Source organism: Cynocephalus volans, chromosome X, assembly GCF_027409185.1.
Source record: "Cynocephalus volans isolate mCynVol1 chromosome X, mCynVol1.pri, whole genome shotgun sequence".
NCBI classification, from domain to species: Eukaryota; Metazoa; Chordata; class Mammalia; order Dermoptera; family Cynocephalidae; genus Cynocephalus; species Cynocephalus volans.
In genome coordinates, this window is record NC_084478.1 from 66,252,020 (window position 1) to 66,267,837 (window position 15,818).

Sequence of the window (15,818 nt, forward strand, 5' to 3'; positions counted from 1 at the left end):
AGACATGTATGTGTGTGTGTGTGTGTGTACATTCATACATATGTACATAAATACACATGTACAGAGATACATATATTTAGAAAAGGCCTATACAGTATTGCTTTACATAGCACAACATTTGCTGTAATAAAACATGCAAGCAAATATGTAAACTCTTCATCATAGAAGTTTAGTTGCTATTTATTTTCGGCCCACGTGTGCTGTGGAAAAATTTATTGAACACCTACTTGTTTCAGATTCTGAGATGGAGATTAATCTGACTGGTTCCTGTCTTCACTGAGTTCAGGCTAAATAGGGTAGACAGAGGAATAAACAGAGGAAAGCAAAGCAGCGTGTGTGATAGGCTTTAAAAGGTGAGACTGTGGGCGTATAGAAGTCAGAACAGGGCACCTGACCCAGGCAGGATTAACGTGGGGAAGTGATGCTTGGCTGAAGCCTGAGGTTCAGTAGCAGTGAACCAGCTAGAGAAGATCAGGAATGGTATTCCAGGTGGTGAGAGCAGCAGAAGCAAAGAGGGTATTGTGTGTGTGGAAATGCTAAGGTTGTAGCAGTGGAGATGGAAAGGGAGGAAAAAGGAATAGATTTGAGAGAGATTTAAGAGTTAGCATCTCAGGAACTGACTCTGGGAGGTGGATGAGGAAGAAGCAAAACCTTAGAATGATACCTCAGTTTCTGGTCTATTTTCCATGATTAATAATAATTTAATAACTAATTCCAAAGCTTGAGTCTTTAAAATGTGCCTTGTACATTTTATATATCCTGTACTGGTATCTTTCACATGCATTATCCCTAATATTCAAAACACTATTATGAGATAGTTGTAATTCTCCTCATTTTGCAGATGAGGAAAATAAAATTCAGAGAGGTTAGGCAATTTCCGTAAAGTCAATAAGGAGTCAGCGGCCATTTCGACAGGTGACAGGCTCCCAGCATGCTTCAGAATAGAAGGTTGAAGTCAATCTGGAATAACCTTGTATACCCAGTAAGGTGCACTTTCTTCCATGGGCAGTGGCTGTTGGAGAAGTTTGACACCACACAGCTGTTTGTGGGTTGGGGCGGGGTTCAGTTCCTCACCCGTGAGAGAAGCCTGGTAGATGGGCCCAGAAGATAACAACCGGATGCTGCTGCCTCCCTACAGGAAGGTTTCATTGGAATCCACATGCCCAGACGGAGACCTTAGAAACCCAAGATCACTTCCGATTGCCACCAGCAGCCACCTCACCTCTGGGGATTTCTCAGTAAACTTGGAAGCTCTCATATGCTCCTGAGGAACTCATTCTCTGAGCCTTCAATTCCCTCTTTGGGTGAGAAGAGTGTATCTCCCCAAAGCCCACTCTGAAACCATTAGAAATTTACAAATTTTTGTCCTCTGAGATGTCTGTGGATACCTGTTTCTTTATCTGCCAGAGGATCCAAAGTCGAGGCCAGGGCAGGAGGGATTGGAAATGGCATAAAATGGGAGAGCACTACTGTGTATGTACACACACACATACACTTGCATATGTATTCACAGATAGCTACCACAAGTATGCTTACACTAACATATATGCTCTTCACAGACACATGGACCTTCTCCTGCTATTCTCACCTGAACCATACATGCGTACACATACACACTCACAGACAGACAGACATACCTAGAGAGAAATATGGAAACACTCATCATAGACACACACACAGTCTTTGCATATATATCCCTCACATGGACACACAGGGGCATACCATAGATATGTACACAGTACGGATACATAGCCTCACGCATGTTACCACAGATTCACAAAGACCTCAGACACAGGCCCACAGATACACATATGCACCAGAGACATAGTGAGGGGCATATACACTCACAGATAAATATGCCACAGACACACCGAGACCTGCTTGGAGAGACATACCACAGAGACACCCAGCGTAGGAACATTCTTAGATGCTCAGACACCCTGTACACACACACACACACTACATATGCCAAGACAAATACACACACAAACATGGAACACAAATCCTTAAACATACCACACGTACATACCATAAGCATGCTGCATGCATGCTTGCAAACAAGGTCACAAATCCTTAAGCCCACATGTTTATAAAAATACATACTTATATATATAATATGTCCTTAGAGACCTACTGGGACAATCATAGAAAAACACCATACGCTCAGCCTGAGCACACCTATTCATATCTGCTCACAGCCACACACCTCATGCACACATATAGATGTACATTCACAGACAACAGGTACAAATCCAGAGCTGTGTTCATAGAGACACAGGTGTTCATGTGCTACTGCCACAATAACTGGTTTCAGAACCATGGCAAAAGCTGTGTGGATTTCACCTTGTAAATACTTTTGTCCCCAAATACTTTTCTCAGGGTGTCTGCGAGGAGATGACCTATGAAGAAATCCAGGAACACTACCCTGAAGAATTTGCACTACGGGACCAAGATAAATATCGCTACCGCTATCCCAAGGGAGAGGTAAGGTTTGGAGGAGTGGTCTAACTCCTAGGACTCCTCCCTAGTATCTCCATACTGACTGCTAGGATCCCACAGTTTCCTAGACAGCCTTAGAAAAAGGATAAAGCATATTTTGCAGCAGCTGCTATCCCACAAGGCACATGATTATCTGGCCCTTGCCTGTCTCAGATACTTCACTGTAAGCAACTGATTCCTCTTTTTAGAAAAATACTTATTTGCCTGCTTATTCTCTCTCTGCTTTCAGGAGGGTTTCCTTTACCTACACCTTGTTTCTGGTATGCCTTCACTTGAAATAATTCAACATACTCCAATTTCCTGACATTGTGTTGCCAAGTTACCTAAACCTCCAGCCTCTCTGGGCAGTTGGCATTGTCCCAAGAGACGATAGCTAATAGTTTAACCAAATTCTTTGCTACCACATGAATCACATCATCAGTGCCCAATCCCCCTATGAGATGAATGCTCATTGCATTGCTTTATTTTTTTTTTAATTGGACGGACTGTTTGTTGTTATTGTTGTTGTTGTTTATGGGTTATGAATATTCATGAGATACAAAGCTGATTGTCACCCCTCATGCCCATGATGTGTGGGCCAGATTCGTACTGGCAGCATACCCATTACCACAAAGTGCATTTCTACCCCATGTCCCCCACCCAATTATCCCCAACGAACCTTGCTCTCCCCTTCCCCTCCCCACTCCACTTTGTAGACCAAGGAATGTTCTCTCCCTCTGCAAGTCCAATGCACTACTGTGGTCTTTTTTTCCTTCTTTCTTTCTTAGCTCCCACACATGAGTGAGTACATGTGGTATTTATCCATCTGTGCTTTGCTTATTTCACTCAACATAAGTTTTTCCGGGCTCATCTATGTTTTTGCAAATGGGAGAATTTCATTCTTTTTTATGGCAGAGTAGAATTCCGTGGTGTATATATACCACAGTTTCCATATTCAGTCATCCATCGATGGATATTTAGGTTAGTTCCACGTCTTGGCTATTGTAAACAGAGCTGCAATGAACATGGGAGTGCAGGTATCCCTTCGACATGATGATTTCCATTCCTCTGGGTATATACCCAGAAGTGGGATTGCTAAATCATATGGAAGACCTATCTATAGTTGTTTGAAAAACCTCCATACTGTTTTCCATAGTGGTTGTACTAATTTATAGTCCCACCAACACTGTAGAAGTGTTCCCTTCTCTCCACACCCTCACCGGTATTTGTTATTCACCATCTTTTTGATCATAGCCAGTCTAACTGGGATGAGGTGATATCTCAATGTAGTTTTAATTTGCATTTCCCTGATAACTAGTGAGGTTGAGCGTTTTTTCATGTACCTGTCGGCCATTTGTATATCTCTCTTTGAAAAATGTCTATTCAGCTCCTTTGCCCATTTGTTAATTGGGTTATTTGGTTTTTTACTGTATAATTGCTTGAGTTCCTTGTATATTATGGATATTAATCCTTTGTTGGATGCATAGTTAGCAAAAATTTTCTCCCACTCTGTAGGTTGTCATTTCACTCTGTTGATTGTTTCCTTTGCTGTGCAGAAGCTTTTTAGTTTGATATAGTCCCATTTGCTTATTTATTCATTTACTGCTTGTGCTTTCGGGCTTATGTTCATAAAGTCTATGCCCAGATCTAGTTGCTGAAGTGTTTCACCTGTATTTTCCCTTAGTAATGTTACAGTTTCAGGTCTTCTACTTAAGTCTTTAATCCATTTTGAATTGATTTTAGTGTATGGTTAGAGGTGCATATCGAGTTTCATTCTTCTGCATATGGATATCCAGTTTTCCCAGCACCACTTGTTGAAGAGGCAGTCTTTTCCCCAATGTAGATTTTTGTTGCCTTTGTCCAATATCAGATGGCTGTAAGCCTGAGAGGTGATTTCTGGGTTCTCAATTCTACTCCACTGGTTTGAGTGTCTATTTTTATACAAGTACTATGCTGTTTTGGTTACAATAGCTTTGTAGTACAATTTTAAGTCAGGTAGTTTATGCCTCTGGCTTTTTTTTTTTTTTTTTTTTTTTTTTTTGCTAAGGATTGCTTTGGCTATTCGGGGTCTTTTGTTGTTCCATATAAAGGGTAAGATTGTTTTTTTCCATTTCTGTGAAGAAGGTCATCGGTATCTAACAGAAAGAGAAGTAAACAAAGTAAGCCCATTTACAATTGCCACACACAAAAAATAAAATTCCTAGGGATCGATTTAGCCAAGAAGGCGAAAGACCTCTACAATGAGAACTGCAAACCACTTCTGAAAGAAATTAAAGAAGACACAAAACGATGGAAAGATATTCCATGCTCTTGGGCCGGCCCGTGGCTCACTCGGGAGAGTGCGGTGCTGATAACACCAAGGCCCCGGGTTCGGATCCCATATACGGATGGCCGGTTCGCTCACTGGCTGAGCGTGGTGCTGCCAACACCAAGTCAAGGGTTAAGATCCCCTTACCAGTCATCTTTAAAAAAAAAAAAAAAAAAAAAAAAAAAAGATATTCCATGCTCTTGGATTGGAAGAATTAATATTGTGAAAATATCTATACTACTCAAAGCAATCCACAGATACATTGCTTTTAATTCAGCCTCCACTTAGCCAGTTCCACATTTTAGAGCATTTGTTAGTCATGCACCATTTATGATACAAATTCTGGGAACAACTATCAGAAAAGCAGTATATCTGGGAAGATAAAACAATAGATATTCTATTCAGTTTCAAAGCACATTCTCATTTTTATCTTCATCCTCAGATGTGATATTATAAAGGCACAAAACTTAAAGCAATTATATCTTCTCAGTGAATTGTACATTTTTATTATTACATCGTGACCAAACCTCTTTTCTCCTAATAATGATTTTTGCCTAAATTTTTTTTTTTTTATCAATATACAGTGTGGTTGATTTTTGTGGCCCATTACCGAGCATTTTTCCCTCTAACCCCTCCCTCCCAAAAGCCTCATATCTGTTCTCTTGTCTTGACAACTTCAAGGAATTGTGATTGTTGTGTCTTCTTCCCACCCCCTCCCGCCAGTTTAATTGTGTATTTATTTCTTTATTTTTATCTCCCACAAATAAGTGAGAACATGTGGTATTTCTCTTTCTGTGCCTGACTCATTTCACTTAATATAATTCTCTCTAAGTCCATCTATGCTTTTAAAAAATAAAATAAAACAGGGAGAAGACAGGGCCAGGAGACACCGGGCTGGGCTGTGCACCAGGCCCAGGCCTGTCCCTCAGGGCCACATGGACTGTCCGAACCCACTCCCCCGTCTGGCTGGTTCAAGCCAGCACAGTGGCCACCCTCACCTGGATGACCTTGTTGACCTCCCGGATACATTCCACCATGTGTTGCAGAATCTGCTCGGCTGTGAGCACTTAAGAGCAGTAATAAAAATAGAATAGTGAGATCTGTGGAGACCACATGCTCTGTGGTGCCAGCACGTGACCCAGCAAGTAGGCCTAGCCACCGCCACCCAACTCCATCGCCAGCCCCGCTGAGTGCGTGCCAATCAGAGAGGCGCCCAGCCAGACAGGCCCAAGATCATTGGAGACTATGTGCCCTGTGGTTCTAGCACGTGACCCAGCAGGTAGGTCTTGCCTCCACCACCTGACTCCATACCATGCCCAGCCAAGTGCATGCTAACAAGAGAGGCGCCTCCTCTGAGAGGCCCAAGATCCAAGGCGACCAAGCACCTGAGTTAGGGTTAGGGTTAGGGCAGTTGAGCAGACACTGAGGCAGCCATACCAAATTGGCAACCCCAGCAGCATCATAGCCAGACAATAGTGTCAAACCAGTGGACCATGAAATCCCCTGCCACAATGACTAAACATCAAAGGAAAGACACCAAGAAGATGAAAAGATATCCCATGCTCTTGGATTGGAAGAATCAACATTGTTAAAATGTCCGTACTACCCAAAGTGATATACAAATTCAAAGCAATCCCCATCAAAATTCCAATGACATTTTTCTCAGAAATGGAAAAAACTATCCAGACATTTATATGGAATGACAAAAGACCACACATAGCCAAAGCAATTCTGCGCAAAAAAAAATAAAGCTGGAGGCATAGCACTACCTGACTTTAAACTATACTACAAAACTATAATAATGAAAACAGCATGGTACTGGCATAAAAACAGACACACCGATCAGTGGAATAGAATAGAGAATCTAGAAATCAACCCACACACCTACAGCCATCTGATCTTTGACAAAGGCACCAAGCCTGTACACTGGGAAAGAGACTGTCTCTTCAGTAAATGGTGCTGGGATAACTGGATATAAATATGCAGGAGAATGAAACTAGGCCCATACCTTTCACCATATACAAAAATCAACTCAAAATGGATAAAGGAATTAAATATACACCCCGAAACAATAAAACTTCTTAAAGAAAACATAGGAGAAACACTTCAGGAAGTGGGACTGGGCACAGACTTCGTGAATATGACCCCAAAAGTACAGGCAGCCAAAGGAAAAATAAACAAATGGGATTATATCAAACTAAAAAGCTTCTGCACAGCAAAAGAAACAATTAACAGAATTAAAAGACAACCAACAGAGTGGGAGAAAATATTTGCAAAATATACATCTGACAAAGGATTAATATCCAGAATATATGTTATATATTAAGGAACCTTAACAACTTTTCAACAAAAAAAACCAAGTAACCCAATTAAAAAAATGGGCAAAAGAGCTAAATAGGCATTTCTCAAAGGAAGATATACGAATGGCCAACAGACACATGAAAAAATGCTCAGCATCACTCGGTATTTGGGAAATGCAAATCAAAACCACACTGAGATACCATCTCACCCCAGTTAGGATGGCTAATATCCAAAAGATTGTGAATGATAAATGCTGGTGAGGTTGCAGAGAAAAAGGAACTCTCATACATTGTTAGTGGGACTGCAAAATGGTGCAGCCTCTATGGAAAATGGTATGGAGGTTCCTCAATAAATTGCAGATAGATCTACCATATGAGCCAGCTATCCCACTTCTGGGAATATACCCAGAGGAATGGAAATCATCAAGTCGAAGCTGTACCTGTTCCTCAGTGTTCATTGCAGCACTCTTTACAATAGCTAAGAGTTGGAACCAGCCCAAATGTCCATCATCAGATGAGTGGATATGGAAAATGTGGTATATCTACACAATAGAATACTACTCTGCTATAAAAAAGAATGAAATACTGTCATTTGCAACAGCAGCGATGGACCTAAAGAGAATTATTTTAAGTGAAATGAATCAGGCACAGAAAGAGAAATATCACATGTTCTCACTTATTTGTGGGAGCTAAAAATAAATAAATAAATACACAAACAACCTGGGGGGGGAGGGAAGAAGACACAACAATTACAATTCCTAGAAGTTGATATGACAAGCAAACAGAAAGGAAATTGTTGGGAGGGAGGAGGGAGCAGGAGAAGGGATGGAGGTTTTAGTAATTGGCCACAATAATCAACCACAGTGTATATTGACAAAATAAGATTATATTAAACAAAAAATAAAAATAAAATAAAACGAAGCTGGAGGCATAACACTACCTGACTTTAAACTATATTACAAAGCCATAATAACCAAAACAGCATGACACTGACATAAAAACAGACATATGGATCAATGGAATAGAATAGAGAATCCAGAAATCAACCCACACATCTACAGTCATCTGATCTTTGACAAAGGCACCAAGCCTATACACTGGAGAAGAGACTGCCTCTTCAGCAAATGGTGCTGGGATAACTAGATATCCATATGCAAGAGAATGAAACTAGACCCACACCTCTCACCATATACCAAAGTCAACGCAAAATGGATTAATGAATTAAATATACATCCGGAAACAATAAAAGTGTATTTTATCTAATATTAATATTAGTTATAATAGTTTCTTCTTGTGAATATTTGCCCAGTTCATATCTATGTGTTCATTTACTTTCAACTTCTGTTTACTTTTGTTTTGAATCTCTTGTAAACAGTTTATAGCTGGATTTTGTTGGTTTTAATCCAAACTGAAATTTGTCTTTTGAATGGTAAGTTTGTAACATTTATTTTATTGTAATTACCAATTTTTTTAAAGTTTATTTTTATTATATTGTCTTGAGCTTTCTATGCTTAGTTTCTTTTTTCTTTTTTTCTTCCTTCTTTAGGATTGATAAAGTTGTATAATCTGTTTCCATTTTGTCATAGTTTATCCTAAACATTTTTTTTTAAAGATTTTTTTTTAAAGATTTCATCATGGTTCTTTTTGTTCTTAGTGGTTATCAGACCACTTTAGCTGGATATAAAACTCTAGGTTAACAGTTGTTTCCTCTCAGCACTTTCTGGTTTCTACTGTGGCTTAAATAAAAATCTGCTGACAGTCTAATTGTTTCTTTTCTCTTTGGCTACTTTTAAGGTGTTTTGTATCTTTGTTGCTTTTAAGTTTTGCTCTCATACATACAGATATTAATTTTTTTTATTTATCTTGCTTTGGATTAGTTGGACTTCCTAAATCCGAGGACTGGGATTCTTCATCAATTCTGGAAAACTCTCAGACATTATATCTTTTAAAAATCCTCTTTCACATTCTCTCTATTATCTCCTTCTAGAAATATAATTAAATGTGTGTTAGTCCTGCCTCTATCATTCATGTCTCCTAAGTTTTCCTTTTTATTTTCTGTTTCTCTTTGCTATATTCTGAGTAATTTTTTCAGCTGTATCTTCCAAATCACTATTATCTTCCAATCCGCTATAATCAATATGCTGTTGAGTCTATTCACTGAGTTTTCTTAATAAATATATTTTTCATTTCTAAAATTCTATTTAGATCTTTTAAAAATCTACTTCATGTAGCCTCTTGTTTCTTTCTTACATTTTTCATTCTATCTTTTATTTCTTTAAAAATTTTAAACAAGTTTACTTTATATTGTGCATCCTTTAAGTTTTTAGGGTTCTCTTCATGTTGTTTCTGCATATTCTCACTCAGGATAGCTTACTTCCTCTTGTGTTATGTGAGCTCCAATTTGGCAAGAATTTTCTGTGGGAATCCCATATAGCTGGAGTTGAGAGAATCCAGAGAGAATTTCCATTTGCTTCTTCCAGAAAGTCCTGGAAGCTAATGACTTGGGACCACTTTTTATTAAACTCTCAGCATAACATTTCCCAAACCATGTGGATAGAGTAATTTTGAATCACCAACCTACCTGAGGGAAGGCTTGTGGTTGTAAATTCTTACAAGATACTTTCTTAATATTTTCTACCAAGAGCCAAGGAGAGACAGACATATTTTCTTGTTGTTTCCCTTTGCCTATGGATGGACTTTTCTAGTTGACACTTCTACTGAAGGATTAAAGATGTGCCCTTTGAGGGTCCCAGATTTATGTGAAACTATCAGTCCCAACTCTTCACCTTATACACAACTAAGTCCTTGTCTCCTATTTCTATGAGGTTTTTAAAACTCAAGCCTTTTGGTTACTATGATTGGCAAATGCCCCTGGGGCATCTGTCGCTTCTACATCCACTTATCACTCTTTTTCTGAAATTTTCCTTCATTTTGGAACACTATATTTATAGAATTTCCCTTATATTTTTGAAAAGTCAGTAATGCAGAGTTTTATTGTTGTTATTGTTATTTAGTCCTCTATAATGATTGACCCCATTTAATAGATAAGAAACTGAGTTGCCTAAGGTTATACTACTGGGTCAACAACTGAACTGGCACCAGAACCAAGTTTTCCTGATTCCTAGTCTAGAGTTCTTCTGCTATGGATAAATATGCCTCATCTCCCTTTCTTATGCAAGTATTTCTCTCACCTTTAGTCCTATGAGGATCTGGTTCAACGTCTGGAGCCAGTTATAATGGAGCTAGAACGACAGGAGAATGTACTGGTAATCTGCCACCAGGCTGTTATGCGGTGCCTTCTGGCCTACTTCCTCGACAAAAGTTCAGGTACCACCCTTCTCTCTGTTCTTGGCATGGGGAACTGGATACGATTGGAGGCCCTGACACCAACAATTAGGGGGTTATATCTTAGTGGTTAAGAGCACAGTATCTAGAACAAGTATGCCTAAGTTCAAATTCTTTCTCTGTCACATGCTAGCTGTACTACCTTTAAAAATTACTTTAACCTCTCTGGCCTTAGTTTCTTCATCTGAAAAATGGGGAGAATAATGGTGAAGTTTAAATAAACAACATTTATAAAGAGCTTAGAACAGCTCATGACACATTGTATGGGCTATATAAGTGTTAGCTGCTATTAGTATTAATATTATTCTGAGCTAACGTTTTCAAAGCCAGCATTACCAGTCTGCCTCAACCCCAAAAAGATGAGCCAGTATTTCTCTGGAATATGCTGTCATCAGGTGATAGTTGGGCCTTTTGTGGCCTCATGATCCTGATTATAGGTTTCTGTCTTTGCTGTAGGGATGATTTCCCCAAGATAGTGATGTTTTTATTTTAATTTTTTTCAAATGGTAATTTATTTTTTTAAACATCTAGACATTGTATGTATAGGGTATCTATACATTGACTACATATGCTGAACTGAAAACTAGGGCAGGTGGCCTGGCAAGGGATCATTCACACCTGTAGCACCTTCAGGTGTGAGAATCCATTTCTAATATAGATACTGAAGTGTTGGCATTTCCAGGATATTCTGAGAGTGTTTGAGAACAATGAAAGATGTTATTTGACACCTACAACGTCTTGTAATCTTGGATCTTTTCTACAATGCTAGTTTCAAAATAAAGAGCATGTGTGATATGTAGTCATCCAGAATTGGAACCCAGGGAACTTGAGAAATTGACATTGGATAACTCATTTCCTATGCCTGGTCCTCAGTTTTCTCACTGGAAATAGGCGATGGGATGTGCAGTGGGGGGTTTTATGTTGATAGATTTCTGATATGTTCACATCTCTATTTTGGAGGGCAGTTTTTTGAGACCATGAGGCAGGCACTATAACTCACATTGTCCAGATGAGGAAGTGGAGGCCCAGAGAGGTGAAGTGACTTTCCCAAGGTCATAGGGCTCAAAGTATCAGGGACAGGAGTTGATCCCAGGTGCATGCCAAAGGCCCTCCTCTCTCAGATATGTATGGAGTGCAGAGTGTGTGGGGAACATGAGAACCTCCCACTTTCTCCACTTCCTACCCATTTTCACGCACAGGCCACCGCAGCTGCTCACAACTGCCCTAGGAGCCAGGCAGGGCAGGGCTGAGCAGAGGATCTTACCACCATTACTCAGGTGAGTGATAGAATGAGGCTCAGAGAGATAATGTGACTGGGAATGCAAACCCACAGAACCTTAGGGTGGGGGCACCCTAAGAGTACATCTAGTATAGTCCTGTCTTGTGAAATGGGTACACCGAGGGCCAGATAGAAGAGGCCGAGCCAAGGTCACTAGTTGAGGCCATGGCAGAACTGGGTCAGAGACGTCAGGCAAATCACTTCCCTTCTCTCAGTGTGCTTCCTCATGTGCACAGTGAGGGCGCACAGAGCCCCAGAGTACCAGTGAGTACACAATGAGAGTGCACAAAGCCTTGTGCAGACCCTAACACATAGCAGGATCTCAAAAAACACTTGTGACATAAATTGTGGGCCTTTGTTGTGGTGAGGTCTGTGACAGGCCCAGATTGGGGGCAGCAGGGAGGTTTACTGTGGTCTCCTGTGCACCCTTTGAGTGAGGAGGTGGCAGTCTCTGGGGCAGCTGGCCTGACCTTCTTGCGGGACCCACAATCTGCTCACATTCCCCAGGCCAGCCTCCTGCTCCCTTCCTCCCTTCCCAGCTGGCTCTCAGTGCTGCCCCCTGCAGAGGGTGGGAAGGGGAGGGGGAGGGGAAAAGTCCAGGAAGCCTGGAGACCTGGGGAAGTGGTACCCTGTCCAGCACCGTGTCTCTGAAGGCTACTTCCTCCTCCTTTCTAGATGAGCTTCCCTATCTCAAGTGCCCTCTGCACACAGTGCTCAAACTCACACCTGTGGCTTATGGTGAGTGCTCCCACTCTGATCCAAAGAAAGGTACATAGAGGCCATAAGCATGCTCCTAGTGCCTACCAATTTGCCCAGCAGAGTCCTGGGGGAGGTTCCCTAGGTGGATGGGTAGATGTCCTGGTGGAGGTGGGACTGGTGATAGGATAACGGGGAAGGACTGGAATGGCCTCTAAATCCAAGTCCTGGCCCCAACTCTCTCTGTCTTTGCCAGAGCACCTAGCACAGAGCACTGAGAGCAGAGCAGGGAGCTGGGCCGGGATGGGGGTGGTGGAGGGGTTACCCAAATGCAACCAGAGGAAAATTGTAGGATGGTGCTATATTAAAGAAAGAACTCAAAGACCAGCCTGGGTAATTTAGACTCTCTCAGGGCATTAATTAGCTATAAAAGCTTCATGAGCAGAGAAGGGTCAGAATCACATCTATTCCAGGGTGTGAACAGGGCAGAACGGCCTACTGAAGCCTGGAGTAGGGCACAGTCTTCAGGGTGGAGCTACGAGGGCTTCTAAGGCATTAGGTCTCCTCTGCCAGTCCCAGGCCCCAATGATACACCCTCCTACTTTTTCGGGTTCCCTAGTGACCTTCTACACTCCTGGCATTGCCATAACCACATGGTCCTCTAATAAACTTTGCCTGGGATGGACCACCCAAAGCAATGACCCCAGGCCTCTTCCACCTCTTCAGCACCTAACATGGCTTGGAGGGTCCACAGAGTTCATCAATATTACACAGATTAGATTGCTGCCCCACATACCACAAGAGTTGGGGGAAGCCACGGAGATCATCTCTCATCTCTATCTCCATCAGAGAACTCAGAGACAGTTAGGGGCAGAGATGAGAAGACACCCCACTGGCTGCCTCTTGGGTCTGGTATCTTCCCCACACATTATACATCTCCTCTAAATTCCTTTTCTACAGAGCAGTCACAATCTGCACACAGTATGGAGCTGGGGTATGGGTGGTGATGGGGGGAATGATACCTCAGGGAAGATCTGTGCTTACCTTGGGGGCCTACAGACAGAGGGGTTGTTCTTTTCTGAGGCTGCAAAGTGGAGTCCATCTACCTGAATGTGGAGGCCGTGAACACACACCGGGAGAAGCCTGAGGTAGGTGGGGGGAGTCTGTAGCCCAAGCTGGCTGTAGACACAGGACATGGTGAAAGCACCTTCCCCCACAGAAAGGCTGCCCCAACTCCACAGAGCCTGGGTGTTTCACACCAACAGGTGGAATAACCAGCACCCGGAAATGGAGGAATCACAGCCCAGACCTGAGGCACCATAGAAATGCAGGGCCAGGGCCACCCCTGCCAAAAAGGCCTCAGAGATTCCCCCAAGCCTGGCTACCACGAAGGGAGCCTGGCAGTGAGAACCAGAGGCAGGAGAGGGGCTGGGGTCCTAAACTACTGTCTCCTTCCTATTAATCCTGGGTTCTTTCTTCTCAGAACGTGGACATTACCCGGGAACCTGAGGAAGCCTTGGATACTGTCCCTGCTCATTACTGAGCCCTTTCCAAGAGGTCAGGCTGTCTCTGTCCTCACTGTCTTCCACCTTTAGGAACTCCTATCATTGCCCTTCTCCTACCCTGAGAAGATTCTGACCTTGGTCTCACTGGGAGAGCCCTGCTTCCAATGAAGAAGTCCTCAGAAGCTCCAAACTAGATCTCAATTCCTGACCACAACCAAGGAGCTATCTAGCTCTGGATAAAGCTCTTTCTTTCTTAATTTCTATTCTCTTATCAATGAAGACTTCTTGTACTGCCTACAGGAGAGGAGGAGGTCATGATGAGGTTTCTCCCATTGTTCTCAAGATCCTGAGTCTGATCCTGACCCAGCTTTGGTGGTGTGGGGGTGTGGAGTGGGCAAGGTCTTCCTGGAAGGAAGAGTTCTGAGGTAGCATCTCCAAAGATGGGGGAGAGGATAGGTCCCTGTGAGTGCCTATGGACCTTGTTCCTTGGTGTGCAGGGTAGCAGGAGGCATGACACCTTCATCTTTACACTTAGGGAAGAATTTGGCACTTGGGCCAAGTGCTCCACTCTTCTCCAACTCTTGCTGCCATCCTGAGTGATTTCACTGTCCATGAGTATGACCCAGCCAATGCCCTGGCCTCCCAGTCCCTTGACCCCCTCAACTCGTGATCTTCTCCCTTTCATCCATCCACTTCATGGACCTTGGAATCTTCTCCCTAGTCTAGCTTCTTCAATGCAAGCATCCCACTGTGTGACTACTGCCCACCCCCACCCTGGTCCTTACAACTCTCTGCATCATCCACAGGATCCCTAGCAGCATGCCTTCAAAAATTAAGCCTGCATGGAATATTTCTTGAATGAATAATATTTGTTCTTGTATTGCACCAAGAATATAGACCTTTGATTCCTCCATTGTCTCCCAGTCCATCAGTCCTCTCCCTCTTCAATGTTCTTCCATCCCTAATCAGCTTGGATCCTATGGTCCATCTCTTCAGCCACTCTTCATGCACCTACTATGGGCCAGATACCAGTGACCCAGTGGAAAAGAGACAGATTCATACACTTGCTGCCTTTGTTTCCTTGTCCTTCCATCACAACCACCCAGCAAGACCCAAACCTTGTAAAATCCACATCTCCTTTTTTGGTTGGGATCTACTACAGGGTTGTCAATCATTGCTTGAAGTAGATATATATTTATCTGTTTCCATAACCACCCTTAAATCCTGTTCAAAGTCAGGGTCACCCACAATTCTCTGGTACCCTATCCCATCCCACCTTCTCAGAAATGGGCTATTCAGTCAATTCCTGACTCTTCCATGTCTATCTTTTGTCCCTTTTTATTGGCCTTTGCCCCACAGTCTATGCCATATGTTCAAGTCTTTTTCTCCTATCTCAGGAACACCCTCCCTTGTTCCTATGTCCACTCCTAGTTACCTCCCTCTCTATCCCTCCGTTCTTACACAAATGACTCAAAATGAATCTATACTTACTGTCCAGAACTGTCTCCCTTTGCCTTCTGCTCCAGGCTTTCCCCCTCTATGTCTTTGCTCAAGCTATTATGCCCTTGCCTGCCATGCTTTCTCCAAGCCTCTATCCCAATGAAGTCATATTTGCCCTTTAGCCTAAAGCTGAAGCCTTACCCTCCCCAAATAGCCATGCTGATATCTAGCTCTTCTACAAACCCAAAATGTCACTCACAACTACTTACGCACATTAACAAACAAAAAAATCCAATTCATTTTGCAAATTTAATGTAACTCTGATACCAAAATATGACAGCACACAGAAGGAAAACAATAAAGCAGGAACAGCAAACAGATTTTTCAGTGTTGTCACCCTCAGTTGATCAGTAGAAGCTGCTTAGACTGCTATGTGGACAGATTCCAAGGATATACCTTGGCTCCAT

General features: G+C 42.3%; 1 protein-coding gene across 3 annotated transcripts in view; it reads left to right on the forward strand.

Moving 5' to 3' along the window:
* The window catches only part of PFKFB1 (6-phosphofructo-2-kinase/fructose-2,6-biphosphatase 1), a 66,631-nt gene extending 50,911 nt beyond the window's left edge, over positions 1–15,720 (forward strand). The window contains exons 10-14 of one of the 3 annotated variants that reach the window (XM_063083133.1): positions 2,380–2,484; positions 10,284–10,413; positions 12,386–12,448; positions 13,490–13,554; positions 13,890–15,720. In XM_063083133.1, the coding sequence (XP_062939203.1) occupies positions 2,380–2,484; positions 10,284–10,413; positions 12,386–12,448; positions 13,490–13,554; positions 13,890–13,949 (423 nt within the window). In that variant the 3' untranslated portion in view covers positions 13,950–15,720. Of the gene's footprint in view, positions 1–2,379; positions 2,485–10,283; positions 10,414–11,630; positions 11,714–12,385; positions 12,449–13,489; positions 13,555–13,889 lie in introns of those variants that run through there. The other 2 variants (XM_063083134.1, XM_063083135.1) reach the window with 2 other exon arrangements.
* Positions 15,721–15,818: the final 98 nt, after the last annotated feature.